Source organism: Schistocerca gregaria, chromosome 4, assembly GCF_023897955.1.
Source record: "Schistocerca gregaria isolate iqSchGreg1 chromosome 4, iqSchGreg1.2, whole genome shotgun sequence".
NCBI lineage: Eukaryota > Metazoa > Arthropoda > Insecta > Orthoptera > Acrididae > Schistocerca > Schistocerca gregaria.
Genome location: NC_064923.1, coordinates 451,543,007 through 451,565,488, shown reverse-complemented (window position 1 = coordinate 451,565,488; position 22,482 = coordinate 451,543,007). Strand labels below are relative to the sequence as shown.

General features: G+C 37.6%; 1 protein-coding gene across 1 annotated transcript in view; it reads right to left on the bottom strand.

Annotated features, from left to right (window-relative positions):
• Positions 1-11,637: 11,637 nt before the first annotated feature.
• The window catches only part of LOC126266609 (cytochrome P450 4C1-like), a 104,253-nt gene continuing 93,408 nt past the window's right edge, over positions 11,638-22,482 (bottom strand). The window contains exons 9-13 of the mRNA XM_049970947.1: positions 16,553-16,662; positions 13,655-13,723; positions 13,380-13,548; positions 12,207-12,386; positions 11,638-11,854 (exon numbers count right to left, since the gene is read on the bottom strand). Coding sequence (XP_049826904.1) covers positions 11,697-11,854; positions 12,207-12,386; positions 13,380-13,548; positions 13,655-13,723; positions 16,553-16,662 — 686 coding nt within the window. The 3' untranslated portion in view covers positions 11,638-11,696. The remainder of the gene's footprint in view (positions 11,855-12,206; positions 12,387-13,379; positions 13,549-13,654; positions 13,724-16,552; positions 16,663-22,482) is intronic.

Sequence of the window (22,482 nt, the reverse complement as noted above, 5' to 3'; positions counted from 1 at the left end):
AAGGCGTTGACTGTCCTGTCTCACAGTGAGATAAATGTATTTATTAACTGTCTTAGTGACTGCTTCTGAAATAATAATCAGTTTGATTACTTTTTTTCCACCTGTCTCATTTTTGTTTGACTACACCTTACAGCAACAAAACCACTTTTCCATCAGGAGAAGCTGTTTCAAAAATGTCTGTCTACTGTATCAAATGTAGCAAACACATTGTAGCATGGCTGTCCAATCAAAGTGAGATGCAGAGAACATCTATTGAGATAGAAACATAGTAGTGTACACAATTTCACCTTTGCAGATCATTTACTTAGTGCTGATCATTCGCTGAGGAATTTAGAGGATATCATAATTCTCCACAAAGAGGTAAAAGTGCAGAGTGAACAGAGACTGCAGTATTTCGATCAATCAGCTCCAGCTTTCAAGTTGACATTATCTTGAAGTATTTAAGCCACTACTTCTGACCACATAGCCAATTTACTGCTCACTGTTGGCCTCTGCCTGATGTTTGTTTCTCTCAGAATTATCGATTTTGTAATTTCATGTACTATACTTTGTCATGCATAGCTACTTTCTCTCTTTCAATATTTCATATTTAATGTACCCCCTTGGTTCCTCTCCCCCCTTTTTTATCATGTATTAATCTGCTTGTACCATTTTAAGTATCTTGTTCTTTCAAGTAAAGTAGGTACTGATCATTGTGGCTTTACACATATTTGTTTTGTTAATTATCGTAACAGGTCACAATGTATTTACTTTGTTTTCCACAAAATGCTACTTCTGTCTGTCTGATTTTATTCTGTTTACGTAGTATGCTTTATTATCAAAGTTACTTTCCTAGTTGTTACTTCATATGTTATAATTATCCCCCCTCCCCTGCTTTTTGCTTGTATTTTAATCTGTTACATTCCTTCTTAAAAGTACCTTTTCTTTCACGTTAGTTATGTGCTGATTAATGCAGTTCTATGTATTTTTGCCTTTTTTACATTATGACAACCTGTTTTATGAAGTGTAGTGACTTTATAGAAGCTTATTGGTACTTGGCAAGTTCCCATAGTTATTTAAAAGTACTTCTTGTGCAGCTTTCTACCCACTCATATGCACTCCACTGTTTATCTGAGCCTACAGGTTCTTCTCATACCATATAATGCCTCCTTCCTCCCATTTTTGTTAGTTTTATTCGTTTTAACTTTAGCTATCAACCATTTTATTTGCTGAAATGGACATTAGCTGTTCAGGGTGGCTACGGGCACACTGGTCCGCACAAGAAGTGCCACCTACTGTAGTTTACGTATCACCAGTGTCTGCACATCTGAGTCAATGAGTTCGTAACACTAGTTGTATGTGTGCATTTTAATTGTTGACATTTGAGGGCGTCATGCACACTGTACTAGACAAGACAACCATTTGTGTCAATATGTGATTTCACCCGTGAGTATACTCTTCTGAAACATTTTTGTAATCATTGTTTATCGAATTTGGCTCCATCTCCAGTTGACATCTGTAATAATTTGTAATCTAACATGCAGCTGCCTCAATATACCGTTCAATATAACAATTGGAAGTAGGGAGCAGTGGAAGAGTAAACCACGATACTGTTCAGGAGAAATAATGTGGTTTTCTGACTGTTGGGAAACAGACAAGTTGCTGGTACTGGGGTATACAGGGTTCAGCCTAGACAAGAGAGCACAATACCTCTAGGGAAGGTACAGATATTTTCTATCAGAGTGTGCGTGGAGGTGAACGTACATAGCTGCTACAAAGATTGGGCAGCTTTATTCATTCAGCCAAGCAGCTCTGAAATTTCTGTCATCCATGGGTTCAAAGATCATTGTGGAAAGCCATGCACTCCTTGTGAGTGGGGGGTGAAGCAACAGAGTAAACCTTTTGTGTGTCCATGTTCACTCAGGAATTAGTGGTAACGAACAAATGACAGACTGGCTAGGACAGGATTGATGACTCCATTTATTGGAGCAGAATTCTAGGACATCATTTATTGAAGCAGGATCTGTCTTAACCATCATAAAGATGATGGCAAAATAAAACCTTTTCAGCTGGATCAGAAGGCAGATGCAGAATATTGGACTAAGATCCAAAAACAAAAATGTGGCAAGCTAATGATGCCAAAACTGTTTTAAGAGAAGTTCTGCAGTCCTGGGCTTGAAACTGGCTATGGGAACTTCAGAAAACACCTGCACATGATGGGTATAGAGAAAGAAGCCCCTATGTGTGGACTGTGTGGGTGAGGATGAAGCAGTAGAGGCCAAAAGATAAAATATATGAGTCGTTAATTCCTGAAGAAATTGTGTCTAATAAAGACCACGTAAAATGTCTCCCACTGCTCTTATGGGTACTGGTTGGCCTTAAGGAATGACAGGGAGAGAAACCACACAGCCAACTCAATTACACCATAGGTCACAAGGGGCTAAGGCTACTCTTGTTTTGTCTTCCTGAGTAAATCAAATAAAGATGCATGAGTGAACTTCATTAAGCTCCCTGGGTACATACAGACAACAGAGGTTTGTTCAAAATAATAACTGCTCATTACTTAAGAGACACTATAAGTAGGGGCATCTTCTGGCTTTTTGGGGAGAAGGCATTGTGACAGTGGGCTCGACTTAAGTTTCTGTGTTGGATGCCCATCAGGAAAACGACATGGCTGATAGTCAAGATATTCTGGCGTTTATCAAGCTCCAGGCATGTTGCGGTACTGTTGTGTAATTTTATTGTGATGTGATATGGCAAACGAAGCTCCAGTGTCATTGAAGAATTCCAGCAGATGATGTGAAAAGCATCCCTTCAGGTTAAAGAGGGCTCTGCATCTTGCCTCACCTCACAAGTAAATGTATTATGCACTTGCACTTCATATTTGTGTCTTCTGGACAACAGTACTTAAATTGCTGATAGCCACTCGGTCGTGACAAATAATGTTCTTCTGAAAGTGCTCAGATATTTAGTGAGATTTAGCAAGTCGCTTCTTAGAATGTAAGGCCCACACGGCAAAACTAAGATTAAAGTGAGCAGTACCTAAATTTGTCTGTGGATTCCAAGAGCTACAAAAATTATGCTTGCGTTATGCATGTCAGTTTGGCTGTCTCTGCTTTGGTGTAGATTTAGTAGGGGAAGTGGTCTGTTCATTACGTAATGTTTTTACAGGACCACCATCCCTCTAGATAAATTGTGTTTCCTTTTAATTAATAAGTCTCTCCTGAATGACCTGCCAATAAAATCATTTCCTATTGAAACAGTATTATGAAAAGGAAAGTTGCTATTCACCATATAGGGGAGATGCTGAGTCACAGATAGGCATAACAAAAGGACTGTCAGAAAGTGAGGCAACATACATATACAAACACAACTCTCTCTCTCTCTCTCTCTCTCTCTCTCTCTCTCTCTCTCTCTCTCTCTCTCTCTGTCTCTCTGTCTCTCTCTCTCTCTCTCTGTCTCTCTCTCTCTCTCTCTCTCTCTCTCTCTCTCTCTCTGTCTGTCTGTCTGTCTGTCTGTCTGTCTGTCACACACACACACACAAAACCACAGTCTGTGGCTGCTGAGACCAGCTCTTGTTGCCCCTTATTCACATGTGTAACAGAGACAGTGCATCACATGCTCATTTTTTGCAAACAACAAGTAGCAGGTAGATGTTGCAGGACTCCAGCCCTCAAGTCAGTGGTTGTGACGTACAAATTCAAGGTAAGTGCTTTTGAAAGTGGATTCATTTGCACAATAGAGATGAGGAGTCTAAGTTGACGGTTGCACATATTAGAAATCAAGATGGCGCTTTTATGTTGGTGCTATATTGTCTTGCTTCCTTCCTGCTACAGTTCCAGGAGTATGATGAGTCTGAGAATGTTGGCACTGGTATTTGCTTCCTACTCCTAATGAAACTGTCCAACTCTCAGGAACAGATGGCCTCTAATGAAGCTATGTTTTATGAGACTGGAGGGTGTAAGTTGAAAATGAAGTATATACAACAGCAAATGTGCTGCAAAAGAGGAAGAGTAATTTATGGAGAAAGTTTGATGCTGTAGTCGATGCTTCAAAGTTCCTCCAATGCAAACAAAAGCAGGGTAGCAATTCTTCTGAAAAATCTAGGATTACGTTTTATGTGGGAAAATCAGGGAATTTCATAAAATCTCAGGGAATTCTGTGTTTTTAACCTAGCATTGAAATTGAATTTTATTAGTATTTATAAAACACAAATTTTTAAAAAACTTAATATCTCATAGCGTGTTAATTATATTAATATTATTTCACATAAATTATCAATGCTTAAAAATATATAGCTTACAGCTCACCCGAGAGGAAAGAAAAGTCACTATCGTGGTGTGCAGCTCTGCTACCCTCCATCCCCCCCACCCCACCCCCCCTCCCCTGCCATACCCCCAAGCTGCACACCATTAATTTGTCAGAAGCTTCTTGACACCATCTTCCTCCTCACACCTGGAATTCTCAGAGACTGCTTTTTCCCCAAGTTTGAGTAGCCACAGTGAAGAGGTTGTTTCTTATTTGTTCCACATCCACCAAAAAAAACATATATGCTCTGTCAAATGAAAACAGGGCACAGGGAAACATCACTTTTATCTCCATACAACCAAAAAACATGCTATTTGCGTATTCTTTTGGTTATGGCAACTTGCATTTATGGGCTAACACTGAGCTGTGTAGCTCATCATTCATTTCTGCTATGTCATAGGATGCACTTCAGAGTTTAAAGCGAGTATATGGAGATCGTTCCTGATCTCTGTTGCATGCTGTCCGGTCACCAATAAAAAGATGGGGGGTAGGTGTTTTACTCAGTCAGCCTACCTCACAGGAAGAAGCACACTGCGGTGCAACATAACTCGGATAATGAGATTACCTGTGCACTTGGGCTCATTTGTCTTTGCTGTACTGTTGTACTGATCGGACAGCTTGTGCTTGAAGTTATTCAGGCTTACACATTGTGTGAAAAAAATAAATAAATGGGTATCCATTTTGTGTATGGTCAGTGTCACCAAACTCTTAGCGGTAGTGCATTTGTATTGTGCACGTTATCCTGATCATGCCAAGCCCTCATAGTCTGTCACTGCGAACATTAGAAAAGAATTTTGGGAAACTGGAAATGTGAAAAACAAAATACACAACTGGAAATGAACAGCTGCTGATGAGAGAAATTCAACCAACATTTCGGCATGGAATACACAAACCACGCGTCACTACAAGGTAGCTTGAATGTGTGAGTGATACCAGCCACTGAAGAGTGATGCAAATACTGTAGTCGAACACGTTTCACCCTTCCCAGAAATTAGCGCATCAACAGCTACACGGCAATGGTTTTCAAAATCAGTTACAGTTCTCTAAATTGGATCTATGTAAACTGCAAAGTGATTCTGTGTTTGTAAGTGAAGTATTGTTTACAAACCATGGGCAAATTAACCTTAACAATATGCATTATTTGGCAGTAGAAAATCCACACTGGCTTGGTGATCTGGATAAACAAGGACCTTGGTCTGTCAATTGTGGTGTGGGCTTTTTAAGAACTGCATCATTAATCCCTGTTTTATTGATGGAACTCTTTAAGTAGCCACAAATATATACAGTTTCTAACAAACATGCTGCCACTGTTATTGATAGACATCCCACTGGACATAAGGCAGCCCATGTGGTACCAACATGATGGATGTCATACCCATTCTGTACAGATAATTACAGATATCATTGGATTTGTCACTCAGGAAACACAAAATAGTGCACACACTTTGCCAGAATTAACACTTCTGGAATTTTATCTTTGGAGAAAATTAAAACATTATATCTATTTTGAAATGATGACTTCCAAAGACATGAAAAGCTGTATAACACATGAAATGCTGTGGGAAGTGCAGGTGAAATTTAACATGCATTATTTTCTATGTGTAATCACCTTATTGCACATATAAGTACTTAATGTGAGTATTTGAAGTGACAGTTGTAATAATAAGCTCACAGACTGTAACTGAGTTACCCATACGAGGTTTGTTCAATAAATAATGCCCAACATTTTTCCTATCTCAGAACACATTTATCGTTAAGAGTCAGAATTTGGTGACAATATATATTAAGATGTCGTGTCCATGTCCTATTTTTCTATGTAGTCTCTATCTCATTCTATGGCTGTATGCCAATGTTGTGGAAGAGCAGGTATTCCCTGCTGGTACAAGCTCTTGTCGTGTAGGTGTAACCATGTTTTCTTTGCGTGACTGACACTTCTGTCATCTTTAAAGCGTGTTCCCTGCAGATAATCTTTAAGCGGCCAAAAGAGATGGAAGTCAAAGGGTGCCAGGTCTGGACTGTAGGTTTGTTGAGGTAATGATGTCCAACCCAATTTGGCGATGTGTTCATTTGTTCTCAGACTTGGGTGTGGGCGTGCATTATTGTACTAGAGCAACATTTCTCCTGGATTCTTGTCAGATCGAACATGTTGGAGTCTTCATGTATGCCTCTGAATTGATGGTTGACCCTCTTAGCATCACATCCACGAGAATAATGCCATCACAATCCCAGAAGACAGTCACCATGACTTTTCCGGCAGAGGGGGTTGTCATGAATTTCTTCTTTCGTGGTGACTGAGGACGATCCCACTTCATGGGTTGCCTTTTTATTTCCAGCGCAAAGTGGTGCACCCAGCTTTCGTCCCCCGTTGACAGCCTCTCTGTTAGCCTCAAAATGCATCTACAATTCGGATGAAATGGCCTTTCTTTGAATCTTGTGGTCCACTGTGAGCATTCGTGGAACCCATTGTGAGCAACTCTGAGTATCCAAAAGTCTCGATCAGTGCATGCGCACTTCTAATGCTGACCGACAACTGTAGCAATGGCTGTGACAGGACGTCCTGAGTGTGGCTGGTCATGGAGCTCTGCTTCTGCATTTCCTGAGGCTGTAAGTTCCTTTACCTGTCACCCAAATATACTCCTATCAGCTGCAGCATCACCATACACTGCACACAAATGTTTATGGATGTTCACTACAGTTTCTTTTTCTGCACACAAGAATTCAATAACAGCATGCTGTTTGTAATGTGAGTCGTACGTATACACCATTTTGACACTGTACTATGACTCTGCCATCTGTCAGTACGGTTTGAAACTTCACCGGCCCACAGAACAAACTTCAAATGTGGAGTACCAACAAGGATGCTTGTCTATATATATTGTAATGCAGACATTTGAGGAGCTTATTCTCCTGACAGAAGAACATCACTTTGTGATGCTGTTATCTAGTTATGCTTTCACAATTTCCACACACATTATGCTGCTGAAGTCCTTTTTGCGCTCCCCAGTGACACAGAAAAAAGAATATTGTTCCATTTTTTTTAAAAAAAAATTGGTGTCATCATACAGCATAATACAGTATAATATAATAAAATATATAATACAAAAATGTTTAGATATATGGAAATAATGAGATTAATTTTTCAGCACTTAGACAAGCACAATAAGCTGGGCTATGCCTGTAAATAGGTTCATATTAGTTCTGCATGGATGAAATAGTTTTTCTCTTGTTGTAGATTTATGCTTACAATTACTAATACTATGTCCAATTGCCTTATCCACCTGCAAAATCTGGACCATGTCCATGAAATGAGAATCGGATCTTCATGATAACTCTGAAGTACACAGGTGGGCTTCTTCAGTTCTTCTATAATTCAGTAATTCTTGCAATAATAAATCAATTTTTCACTAACAAAATATGAATATATTATTTGTTCTACACACATCAAAATGCAGACTTTTCACTTATTCTCAAAACTGCCAATTACATTCTAAAATAACGTCTACTCTTGTTCGTTAGCAGAGAGAGAGAGAGAGAGAGAGAGAGAGAGAGTCCTTCCTGTTACCGACGAACAGGAAAAACATCTTACGTTTTTTTAACATTTGAAAATCAAAAATACATGACAGTAGACGCAGAAAGTTGAAACCTATCCCTTTAACATACATATGGTTTTTTTGTGATTACATGTCGAGATTATTTGAAGTGGCAGCTGCTGTGCAGGAGCATGCGAACACCCTTTTGCCACCTTACGGATTTACTGATTATACTGTTAAATGTGATGTAGATGCAGTAATCTGAAATACACAGCACTAAGTTTACCACACTGTGCTACATATTGCTCCTCTAGACTCAGTGAAACTTGCCATCAGGGTCGCGAGCACACCTTTACTTGTGCACGTTTTAAGAAGCTTCTGCGCATCTGCAACTGGCATGATGTAATTCCCTTACGGGCAAGGTACAGATAGATATGATAAACAATGTGCACCATTCACAGCATGCTAGCCCTTACCACTCAACTACAAGTTTATATCAGAGCCACCAGGTGGTAGCACACTGCAGCAAATTTTTATCTATGTTCACTTAGAATAAATCCTGCTAGGTGGCAGCATGGTCAACAGATAAGTAAATCCACTCACCATATAGTAAAATTGGACCAGACATCAGTATATGTTATAGTTATACTGATGGAAAAGCCTATTTTGTGGGACTCTGAATGAGATATAGTCCATTAAGTTCAGGATTTTATCACAGAGTAATCCATTTGAAGCACTGAGAACCATAAAGCGTATTATCGTCAGTTGTGAGACTCTAGCATTTATTCAGGCATCTGACATCTGTTGACCATATGGTGGGTCTGGTTTATCTGTACTGTTAATTTTTAAAAAGTTTGTTACTTTTGAGGAAAAATTATTAATTGCTTAATTGATTAATTATTCATTACAGTATATTATATTACTGATGTTATAAGGAAAATTGTAAACTAGTTTTTGTGTTTTGGTGAGTCTCCTGAACATTAAGTCAATGGCTTGAAATTATATGTTACGAGACAAAAAACTTCTATTCTCTAGGCTCATATTGTACATATATATCTGAACATTCACAAAAGCTGTCTCGCTAGTTTCTCTAATATTCACTTAAATGCAAGGGTCAAAGGTGGTGTGCTTTTGGCCCTTATGACTCTCAGCACCTCATTTGTATTCTAGTCAAGTGACCTTGTTGGTATATAGTACTATTTGAATTTAATCATTCCCACAAATGGCAGTTTGTGTTTGGAGTTGGCAGTCTGCTGTGCAGGATGCTGCTTTCCTGGGGACAGGCAACATGGACTCTGTTGAATCTGTATTAAGCGCTAACAGAAAAGAAAATTACCAGTAAAAGTTAACCGCAAAGAAACTAGGGCATTCCACACCAGATCCGTCGTCTGAGAATGTGATGAAATCAAATAAGCATGCTTTAAGTGAAAGTTTAACAAGAGTGTAAATTGTTGTGTGCCTGCAATGTAAGAATACGTGATTTTCAACACAGAAGTTGATTTGTTAACTAATACATGAATTAGGACTCCTGTACATTTGATAAAAAAAAGGCACAAAAACTCCAACTTTCACAAAAATGTGAAACTGGGAGTAACGAAAGCTTAAACATTATTTCGTTCTTGCCATAAACTGTACTTAATTATGTCCAAAATAACAAAATTCCACATAAACATTTCTTCTTTTTTTTCAGACAGTTTATGCATGTTATTATTATTGACAATGGCTGAAGTTTTATAAATATGTTGATAAGCATAACTGTTATACAGCAGATGCTATTAATTTCGAACTGTCATAGTTATCTGAATTTGTAAATTTGTGAACACCCAGAATGTATAGCTACGAGCCAATTATTTGTAACACATCATCCTACCTTGGCAGAAAACATGATAACCAAAGAAATCCAGAAAAATCTCAGTCTTCCTTTCCTTAATCAACCTCAGCTAGGAAGTAATCATCTTGTTCTGTCATCAACATCTACCACTGTACCTCTGAATCTACCTCAGAGGACCGCCCTGTGCTTGTTCATGATAAAAGCCAGGTTTACAGATTTGTAAATAAATACTGACTATCATAGCTACAACACTAGCAACTTAAAGGTCATCCATGTATGTTGATTAAATAAAATCTGCACTCAAAAGCATGTTAACCACATCAGAATAATACTTGACAATGGACTGCCAGCTTATGGAGAGGGTTTGGTTAAGGCACAATTAAAACACATTTCAACTTCACAGTTTTCAAACCTTAACTTTGCTCAGTATATTTACAACCAGATTGTAGGTATACTGTTTCTACTTTGTGTTTTCACATATGGATGTTTAAGCTGTTAAGTTTTCTGTTGTGTGTGTGTGTGTGTGTGTGTGTGTGTGTGTGTGTGTGTGTGTGTGTGTGTGTGTGTGTGTGGGCACGCGCGCACATGTGTGTGCGTGCGTTTGTTTGGATATAAGCGTACTATGACATACATGCTTGTTACTGTGCACAAATTCATATGTGATGCACCTCATAGTAAAGTGCCAAATGGTCAGAGCACAAACTAATTAACCTTCGAATTCAGGAAGGTCAGTGCTTAACAACATTTATCCTATTGTTTTGAAAGTAACATTATTTTGGTTATAACAATCACCTCACCAATCTTAATACAGATAACATGAAATTAGCTTTGAAAGCTCTCATTCAACTGATCCTTGAGCTCTATCATGGGTTTGTTTAGTAAACATGAGAGCATCATGGGGTTGCTCATCTAACCCAAACTCCAGAAGCAGGACCGAGCGAGGTGGCACAGTGGTTAGCACACTGGACTCGCATTCGGGAAGACGACGGTTCAATCCCGTCTCCAGCCATCCTGATTTAGGTTTTCCATGATTTCCCTAAACCGTTTCAGGCAAATACCGGGATGGTTCCTTTGAAAGGGCACGGCCGATTTCCTTCCCAATCCTTCCCTAACCCGAGCTTGCGCTATGACCTCGTTGTCGACAGGACGTTAAACGCTAACCGCCACCACCTCCAGAAGCAGGCATTGCAAGAGGTTTACTGTTAAAATTCCAAGAGCATTCATTCCAAGTAGAGTCGGGCACTGCATTGCTGGCTGCCATGTACACCTTTCGAAATGACCTTAACAAGAAAATCAGAGAAATTTGGGTTCATTCAGTAACATTTGTCCTATGTACCGTCTGCAGATGAAACAAGGAAAAGGGGAAATGATGGTGGTACCAAAAGTATCCTCAGTCACACACTGTAAGGTGTCATGTAGTAAAGTTACAACACAGATATTAGCAATTCTGTCAGCTAAATTAGTATTATATCATAATACATTGTCAACTTTGTGCAAAAAATTTGTCACTGTGCCTTGTAGGAAAAAGGAGAGAAGGAAAAGTGAATTCAGTGTCTCATTGATGATGAGGTCATTAGTCAGAGCACAAGCTCAGATTGGGGAAGGGTGAGGAAATCAGTTGTATACTTTTCAAAAGAACCATCCCAGCAGTTATCTTAATTGTTTTAGGGAAACCACAGAAAACTGTCATGTAAGAGACACGGGCTCTCTCCCTTGAATTTGCAGAATGTCTGTTGCTCCAAGAAATATTATTTTGTTTATGCAGCGACTATGAACATGGAGAAGCACTGCATTATTCTGTTTCTGAGGCTTTTATTAAAAGAAAGCAGTAACAAATTACCTGTTGATAGGTAATATCCATATAAGAACATTACATAGGTATAAAACATGTAAAAATCATGTTCCAGATTCCTCCTGTAGGAAATTCCTTTGCATTTAGCTATAAAATGAAGCTTAATATATATTCAAATGTTGATTGATGAGTGTTCATTTTTAAACATGCTTGTTAGAATAGACTTCTCAAGAATGCATCAAAGTTTTCACATTCATCATCTTGATTTCATCTTGACAAGAACTCCATTTTCTGGCCGCAGAATCAGTTCTCCAATTAGTGTCATCTTTTCTCTATCTTCTACAGATTCTATTTTAAATTTTCTTATTATGTTGGACAAAACAACTTTTTCTTCTAGCAGTGCAAATTTCTGACCTGTGCAGCAAAACATAAGTTACTTGTAAATAAAATTCAATGTACAAAGTGTTAATGAATTTTTTGTATGAAAACCATAGTTATTCACAAATACAACTTATTGAAAAATTAAGAAGAAGAGTTACTTCTCATATATTAATTAAAGTTCAATAATGAAGAAACGTTATAAGACAGTATCATTGACTGAAAAACAGTATCTTATAATTTCTTGATGTGTCAAACAATGGAAAATCCAGGATCACATGTAACAATACTATGAAAAGGCCCTGTGGCACAACAGATGCAGCATCAAAAATATTTGTGCATACTTAGAAGTTAATACCTCCCTTGTCTTCTATAAACAAGTTCTTACCTATGCAATTTCTTGGTCCACCACTAAATGGTACATATGCAAATGGATGCCTTCCTTGTATTCGTTCTGGCAAGAAATTATCTGGGTCAAAGCGCTCAGGATTAGGCCACTGTTCTGGGTCACGATGAGTATGATATATGTGAATGTTTACAAGGGTGTCTGGTGGGATTGTATAGCCATCTGCAAGAAATATTACAACAAATTACTTTTCATTTCAGAAAGAACTTTCATATAGTCAGACAGATGACATTTAACTACAATAAATTTTAATGCAAACAGCAGTCTGCAGAACCACCATATATACTTTTGCTCCCTATTATTCTCACTCGCTGAAGAATCAATAACAACAAATCTGAAACAGAATCAATGTACCAAGACTACATAAAAATTGCAGCATAAGACATAAATTCAGTTATGTACAGACAGTTAAAGAATCAACTTACCACTCAGAAATGACAGCACACTCAAGGATAGGTATATTGTACTAAGGCAAACAAATCTCATTCTTTTGGAACTTTGGATAGAAGGACGGAAACATGAAAAAAGTGAGAGAGAAGTAGGTCAAAACAGGAAAGAATACCAGAAGGTGAGATAGAGTGCATACTGATTATTTTATACTTTTTAGTCCATTTTAAAAATGCAGTACATTAAAAAGTTTTTTATTTGAATAATTATTTTCTGGGCTTTAGTTTATTGCTTCTGAAATATGTTATATGGACACTGTAATTGATCGTAAATAAAAAATTAAATAAACTGGCATTATATTGAAGCATGCAAGCTCTAACATTAATTGAAACTGATGCCAATCTGCCTTGGCATATTTAATAGAAATGCTAATAAGGAATAGAAAATAAACAGCTTTGCAGGGAGGGAGAGAATATAATGCAGCAGAGACCACAGGCCAGTTTGGCGAGTAACCAATCGGCAGGTGGGGAAAGTGAGGTGCATCATGCTGGCTGGGCTGTCATGGTAGGTTGTACTGACCTACACAGACTTGCCTGGCTGGCTCAAGTGCCAGGCAGGCCAAGTCACAACACACAGGCTGGCAGACTGGAACCAGCACTGTGGATGATGCCACATTGGGCAACAGCCTCAAAGTTTTGGGAACATATGAAAAATTCTCCTTTCTTAAGTTGGAGTTTACTAAGAAGCAAAAAACTGATAGTGACATACCTATTTTTGTTTCCTTACGGAGTATACGTCCAATAAATGGTACACTGGGATAAAGCCTTAAACCTTCTTTGATGACACGTTCTAAATACTTCATAGCTTGAATATCCTGCATAGTTGTAGGTCTATCAGAACCTTGGAATATGTCACACAGTTCTTCTGCTACCTTTTCCTGTGGAAATCAAGAGGATGTTAGTCAACAACAAACAGTCTTAGGCAACAGAAAATAATCACAACTGTCACTGTAGACTCATGTGTTACAGTTGCTCCAAACTGACCTGTACATCCTGATGAAGTCCCAGAAGATACAGGATCCATGACATGCTAGCTGCTGTGGTGTCATGACCCTAGTAAATGAATTTTTATCACATTACATGTACATAAATGAAAATAGAGTTTTTCAAATTCTGAAAAATCTAACTGTGAGATAATCTACTTCATTTTATTGTTAAAATATCTTACTAACTGAGGCATATGAGACTTTGTGGTTGCTGTTGGCTCCATATTAACACTTCACTGTTGTAAATTTGATACATCTTCATTGTCAAACATTGTTTAAACGCACAATGATGCAAATGTAGTACCCCCGTCACACACACACACACACACACACACACACACACAAGAAGAGAGTCTATATTGCAGACATTGTGGTAAATAGCAATATTGGGGAATCATTCATCACAATGGATCCAAGTGTCATATAACCATGCTTTTGTGGAGTTAATTTATAGTAAGTTTAAAAAATTTCTCATCTGTTGTCAAACATGTTATAACGTGACTTGATCTCAACACTACATTTAATAAGCACAAATTGTGCTCCAGATAAAATGATGCCTAGAGGACTCATCTGCACAATCCTTACTCATTTAGGGTTGATTTTCTCAGTGTCATATTGAAATTATAATGAATTACGAACAATGCAATACTGAGGGCACATGAGAGTATATCTCAAACACATCAAAAGTACAACACAGGGAGCAGTTGAACCCTCTTGAAGACATAACTGCTATCAAGGAAATGTCCTAGACCTGTATTTGTTCTGCAATCCACTGAACATTACATGACAGGGTTATCATGCAGTCTTCCTTGAATACTGGTTCTCTAAATTTACTCATCATCCAAGAAAAATATTGGGTAGTGTAATAGTCTAGAAACTGTATCTCATTTTCCTTACATCTATCATCTATATTCCCAGAACTTTTGTACAAATCTAAGTATGCCATTCACATTTCCCAGTGTAATACACATTTTACATGTTCACCCCATTTTATATCTCTTCTTAGTGTTTCCTCTAAATATTTAAACAATGTTATGGACATCAAAAGTTCAACACTAATCTCATAATCAGATACTGTTGGGTCTTTCTCTTTGTTATGGACATTGTCTTGCATTTATCCATTTATAAAGATAGGTGCCATTCATTACATGAAGCAAGAGAATTTTTTCAATTCCTTCTGGATTCCCACCTGCTCTGACTATATAATTGTTGAGAATGATTTTTATTTATTCTACTACAGGCCAATTTCAGCTGCAGAATCATTCTCAAATGCACTGGAGTGTACAGTAACACAAATATTGGCAAATTTCAGGCATAGATCCATTTTCAAGTGGGTTTGAAATGTTCCTACAAAATTTACAAATTATTATTAACTTAAGTCATTAATCTGATTGTGATGCTGATCATATTCGATAAATTGTTTATAGAGCTTGAGAACATTAGTGTTGTCATTGTTCCTCTTTGGCACAACCCAGAATTACTTTAGTTTCTCTTGAATATTTGATGCTCAGTATATAATACTCAGTTCTGTAAGCAAAAGTTCATTGAGGCCGTCACATAATATCTACTGAGATACTCTGTATGATTGTATCTTTGTTATTAGTCAAAATGTGGTACACTGTCAAACACCTTTCCAAAATTGAGGAAGACAGAATCTGCCAGTCCACTTACATTTACTGTTTTCAAGATACTTTGAATGTGTAAAACAAGCTGGGTTTCACAGTGATGGTTTTCCGTGAGTCTGTGCTGATTCTTTGAGAATACATTTTCCTCCAGCAATATTACTTTATAATTCCGTGCATCTGTTCTTTTATAGTTTTTGTATACAGGAGTGACCTGCACTCTTTTTCCAGTCACTAGACTAGTGATGCTGGAAACCGTTGATGGCAACATATTTTTATCAACTTGTACGCAAATATTCAAGCACTCAGATACTGTTACTGATTTAGTATATAGTATGATATAATTGTCTATCAGAAAAATAAACTGCATAGATTTCCAGTCAGATACTGATAAGATTTCAAAATAGTGCAAAGACTAGCAACTTGCTTCAAATGTCCAGAAGTATAAAGTTCTACACTTCACAAAACAAAAAAGTGTAGTATCCTATGATTACAATATCAGTGAGTCACAACTGGAATCAGTCAACTCATACAAATATCTGGGTGTGACAATTTGTAGGGATATGACATGAAACAGCCACATAGGCTCAATCACAGGTAAAACAGATGGTAGACATCTGTTTATTGGTAGACTACTAGGAAAATGCAATGAGTCCACAAAGCAGATTGCTCACAAAACACTTGCGTAACCCATCCTAGAATGTAGTTCAAGAGTGTGAGGAACGTTCCAAATAGGGCTAACAGAGGACAGAAAGAAAACACAGAGAAGGGCAACACAAATATTGGTTCACATGTTTGACGTATGAGAGAATGTCATGGAGACGCTGAAAAACTTGAACTGGCAGATGCAAAATGTCCTGTGAAAGCCCACTTACAACGTCTCAAGAACCAACATTAAGTGAGAAATCTTGGAATTTACTATAACCCCCATACAGACTGTGAAGACAAGAGAACTCTATTACAGCATGCACAGAACCATTTAAGCCATCATTATTACTCTGCTCCACATACAGATGGATTGGAAGAAGCCTTAATAAGTGGTACAAAGGAAAGTACCCTCTGTCATGCACTTCTTCCTGCGCATTATAGATGTATTTTGTTGAGCCTGCAACTTTTTTTTTTTCCATCCTGACCGATAAGTCTCCCCTGACTTTTCTCCAAGTGCTTGAAGAAGTTAAACCCTTTTGTGTGTCTGTTCCTCTGACAGTACTTGGTGAGTAGAATTTTTAGTTACCCCTTTACATTACATATACATGTCCTGCCAGAATTGTTACCTCAAACATGAAAGTATCCACTTCCTCTCTTATTTCCAGGTCTGTCAGATTTTTCCCACCATCAGAAGCTTCCAGCAACAAATCCAAGAAAGCTACTCGTTTCTTCTTTCCTATCAAAGACAATATTTATCAGTAAATTCAAAACAAAAGAGAAAGAAATTTATTATAAAGTAACTGCTATGACAAAGGTTTGTCAGATACACTTTTAAAAAGTAAACTAAGGCTGTTCTGGTTGTATCACATACAGTTGGCAATAAAAGCACAGTTATAAAAATTATGATTTTAAATATCAGTTGTGGATTTCGGCAAGTTAATGTGTTAATTAGCAACAAGGGTCATTTACATGAAGACAGAAACTATCTGCATCATGATAGTGGAGCAGGATATTAAACCTAGTGGATGGATCTAGTGTAACATATGACTTTCACTAAGGTAGACAGCAACTGAAATGGAAATGTTATATGTTGAACATGTGTTAATTTCTAGCAGTTCAAAGCCTCACCGTTCATAATCAAAAGTGCGTTTTTAAGCCAACACATATTTCCAAATTTCAGACCTTCTTCGTCATAGGAGACAAGAGAATAACACTCTGCCATCTTTTAGAAATTTTATTCTGTTGGAGGCCAATCATACTAATTATAAAACTGTCATGTCTGTCTATTTGGACATGTTAATTTCCAAAGTAATAGAATTAAGCACTGCAATCATATCTTTATGAATACAAAGTAACATTGAATTTACTTTGCATTGTGTATTAAAAACGTAATATCATTGCTTTGCTTCTTTCAATAGGTTTTGAAAAAAAGTTTGCTGTGTGTTTTGGTTGCCACACACTGCATACTGCAGGTTTGAAACTTAATGTCAGTTTGTGTGTGTGTGTGTGTGTGTGTGTGTGTGAGAGAGAGAGAGAGAGAGAGAGAGAGAGAGAGAGTGGCCTTCTCATGTTTTAGTGAAGCAAGCAATCTCTTTGTTAATATCTCCAATCATAATACTTCAAATGTTGTACACAAAGAGGATTTACTAACCAATAATAAATCCCACACATACAGAATCTTGGGTACAGCTGTAAATAAATCTCTGGGCAATGTTGGATTTCTCAGCTAGTTATGGAATAAAAACCAAAATATGTGCTTCAAGTTTAAAGATAATTCCTATTGAAATGGATTTGCAAATAATAATATTGCTCTATAATGCTGTGCATCTGTTCTTTCCACAGTTCTGAGTAAAGGAAATGTTGGAAATTATTGATGTCAATGTATTTGTTATCAACTGAAACACAAATATGCAACAGCACGTCACTCAATGACCTATGGTGACATGTGACCCTAGCCTACCTCAGTATTACCACTGTGGAAAGTGAACCTACATTTTAACATTGACTCAAAACCACATGTCATTCCAGCCAAATCTTCACATCACTGAGAGGAGAAGGCCAGGTTAAAGGTAGACTGAAATATTCGGTGAACCAAACAGGATTCGGTCCTGTGACTTTTCAGTTTCCACACATGCCCTAGACCACCAAACTCAACAGTTTGTAAGTAGCAGACGTTAATGATCATCAAACATTAAAATTAAATGAAGTTAACTAGGACTGTTCACTACCACTGAGTACATTTAATAATTTAATTAAGAATGATGAAAGAAAATTTCATAAAATGTATTCTACACCTAGTACAATTGTCATGCTGTCACAAACTTGAAGCCAACGTTATCCATATTAGTTGCCCTGAATGTTAGGTTCTGGTGGAAGTTTTTACTCAAACATGCCAGGTTGAATCAGGTATGGGCATACTTATCATTCTGATTACAGTGTAAAGGAATCACATTTCATTTGTAAGTGGAATCATTCAAGCAATATTTTCTTTTATATACATCAATATTGGCTAATCTATTTACTTTTACTTCAGTCTCATTTTACATTTCTATAAATCTTGTACATTTCTGTGCTTTAATGATACAGTGTGGCATGCAAATCACTTGTTTTACACATGCCCTGTAGTTTTATTTCTCTCATGTGACTTTAGATTTCCTATCTGTCCAACTTAAAAAGCTTTTTGAGTGAATGCTGTGAGCTTAGAAACTGACCAAACACAGCAAAATATTGTCATAGTAATTTCAAGAATAGAACATGGACCGAACATCAGTTTCTTTAGTACATATTAATGAAAATGGTGGATTACAAAAGCAGCCTTTTCATATCACATATGTCTCTTCTTAGTTATTTGAAACATATAACAAAAATAAAGTTACATTAATGAGGTAAAATGGATTGTATTGTTGTATCAAACATGCATTTAAGACTAAAAAAAGTCTGAAAATGCCTTTCTGATGCTGTGTTATCCATGAAAGTACTGTAACATTTTCTATTTAAAGTGACTGGTGCATGCACACATTAGAAATTAAGAACAAGTAGCAATCATAAACAATAGCCTGATAATGTTTTGGGCTATCTAACATGGTCGTGCTGGCTTCAAAACAATGTACAGCTTCATTAAGTGTCATTTCCCCCTATCATACTTTCATGAGTTTTTTCCACTGGGACGAGGGAATACAGTGGCACCAACAATGATGATTCATCTGGGGCATCTTGTTTCCATTGGGTTGTATAATACGGGATACACTCCTGAGCAGTTCATCAGTATCAAGTGCCCACATCCACACATTGCCAAGTTCTTAGTCTATATTTCCGTTAGGGTGGAAAACACCAACCCAGAGTAAGTAAAACTGTAGTACTAAGTTATTAACAGAGAAGGATATTGGTGGCTTACAGGCAACAGAACTAAACTAAAGAAGTAAATTACTACAAGATTAAATTTTTTATTTATTCCCACAATAAATTTACTTACTTCATACCTGGTGGAGAACACCATGAAAGAATACATACTATGTCAGTAACTTAAGGAGGAAAGAAGGCCAAAATTTACTCATAAGCAGTAGTAGGAGAAAAGTTAGAGAATAAGGTGTGTTGACAGGTTTCTGTGTGTTAAATACCAAATTCTGTAAAATTATCTGGACTAAAAAGAATATATGGAAATGGAGGAAGAGGTAGACATCCCAAGGATGAGGGTTTTAATTGAGAGAAGGGACCTACTTGTGAAGTATAGTGACAATGACTTCAAAGAGTGGTTTGGGTTTCCCGAGAAATCTGTTGAGTCGCTGCTTGGTATGCTGGGGTCATTACTGCAGCATAATTCTGACGGGAACCATGGTTTGTCTCCTAGACTGCAACTTCTCTGTGGTCTGTGAATCTTTCGCACAACTACTTATCAAATTGTAGCAGGGGCTCTCATTAACACCCATCGCACTACTGCTGGAAGAGCTTGTAATAGTGTGGTAAATAGTTTAATTACCTTAAAGCCACTGTATGTGTCTATGCCACAGAACCAAGAAACTATATCACAGAACAAAAGGGATCTATTGAATTGGTGGATTTCCAAATGTCTTAGGGGCCATAGATTGTGTACATATATTCGTACTTTTTCCTTCTGGAGCACAAGCAGAACTATATAGAAATCAAAAGAATTTTTTTCCTTCAATACACAAATTATATGTGATGTCAGTACGAAGATTTTGAACATGGTAAGCCACCGGCTGGTCTCCATGCATGATGCATGTGTTTGGAACATTAGTAGAGTTGCTGCAGAATTTGAAAATGGACAATATAATGAGTTGCTTGTTAGAGAAACATCTTATGATTCCTGTGTTTCAACCTCACATGGGAGCCGAAGGGCACTACAGCAAATACTATATTGCTACCAGACATGTAAAGGGTATACATTCATCATTTGGAAAAAAAACATTTCCACATTCTCACTAAAACAATACTACATAGACAACACAGGTGTGGAAATTTATTGTGAATGGTGCACAACTTTGGAATAGAAGTTGGAGATGTGTTTCATCCTGATGCTGTGGAGATGAATGACACTGATCAATGTGCTCAAAACACATTTCAGCCAGAAGCAGATGCTGCAGGTAGAAGGTCTATTATACTTGATGATCTTAATTCAAATTGTACCTAATTTGCTACTAAAATAACAAGTTTGTGTAAAGACTTTTCCTTCTGAAATGAATAAATAAGGCTCTGGATCATCACTGCATCAGTGAAATATGTCCTATTTTATAGTTATGTTTCTCTATATCTTTTTTTCCAGTTACGGGATTAACATTTTCATTTTGTTTCTTACTTCAGTTCACAGAGTTGCACAATAAAGATGTTTTGATTATTTCTACAGAAAACAAGATGTCTACTTTTATAAATTTGGTAATACAAGTAAATATTAGAATGTGGTGATAAGAAAAATTAAATGTACTGATACTGAAATAATAAACATAAATATTATGTCATGTGAAAAAACAAGAACATAGTAACCATTGGAAAAAATATCAAGCAAATCAAGCAAAGAAACTGGTACGAGGGCTGCTATATATATTTCTGGCCTAGGCAACACTAAGTGTTGCCAGGTGCAATCTGACATTTCCATTGGAAAGTTTGACATTTTTTAGCATAAATGTTCTCAGAACTTTTTGACTTACGACAATTTTTTTTTCTTTAACAGAGACTTGAAGAAATCAATTTGGCACAAAAATGGAATTAACTCGTGAACATTTTCGTGCGATCATTTTTCACAACTTTTGACGTGGATTATCACGACAAGAGTGCATCGATGAACTTAAATCTTTGTATGGCGACGAAGCACCATCCTATAGCACTGTGAAAAACTGGTGCAACGAATTCAATCGTGGCCGACGCTCGCTCAAAGACGAATTCCGTGAAGGTCGTCCAAAAACAGCCGTTGTGCCAGAAAACATCGATGCCGTACGTGAACTGATAATGCAAGACCGTCATGTGACATACCGTGAGATAGAGGCATGCCTAGGCATTTCTCCCACCAGCATACATTCGATATTGCATGAACACCTGGCCGTAAAAAAAGGTTTGTTCTCGTTGGATCCCGCACAATTTGACAATCGCTCAAAAGAAAGCTCGTGTGGATTGGTGTAAAGAAATGCTGAAAAAATACGATCGCGGTGCTTCAAAAGACGTTTATAAGATCGTCACAGGTGACGAATCATGGATCTATGCGTATGAGCCCGAAACAAAACAGCAATCGACCGTGTGGGTCTTCCAAGACGAGCCAAATCCAACGAAAGTTGTTCGTGGAAGAAGCTCTTCGAAGCAAATGGTCGCCTGTTTCTTCGGCAAAACTGGTCATGTGGCGACTGTTCCGCTTGAGCAACGTAGGACGGTCAATTCTGAGTGGTACACCACCATTTCTTTGCCTGAAGTCTTCGGAGAAATTAGAAAAATGAACAAGAGAAAACGAATCATTGTGCACCATGACAATGCGAGCTGCCACACATCGGCTCAAACCAGTGCCTTTTTGACCGGCCAAAACGTCGAAGTGATGGGTCATCCGCCGTACAGCCCTGACTTGGCACCCAATGACTTCTTTTTATTCCCACACATCAAGAAAAAAATGCGTGGTCAACGATTTTCGTCGCCAGAAGATGCTGTTGCAGCATTCAAAAACCATGTTTTGGAGTAGTCTCAATCGGAGTGGAAAAAGTGCTTCGAAAATTGGTTTGAGCGCATGCAAAAGTGTATAAATCTTGATGGAGAATATTTTGAAAAACAATAAACCATTTTCGTTGATAAATATTCGTATTTTCATTATTAGGCCAGAAATATATATAGCAGCCCTCGTATAGGCACACTTATTCATATACAGAGATATGTAAAGAGGCAGAATACATCGCTGCAGTCAGCAATGCCTTTATAAGAAAACAAGTGTCTGGTGCAGTTATTAGACTGGTTACTGCTGCTACAATGGTAGGTTATCAAGGTTTAAGTGAGTTTGAACTTGATGTTATAGTTGGCACATGGGCGATGGCACACAGCATCTCCGAGGTAGCGATGAAGTTGGCAT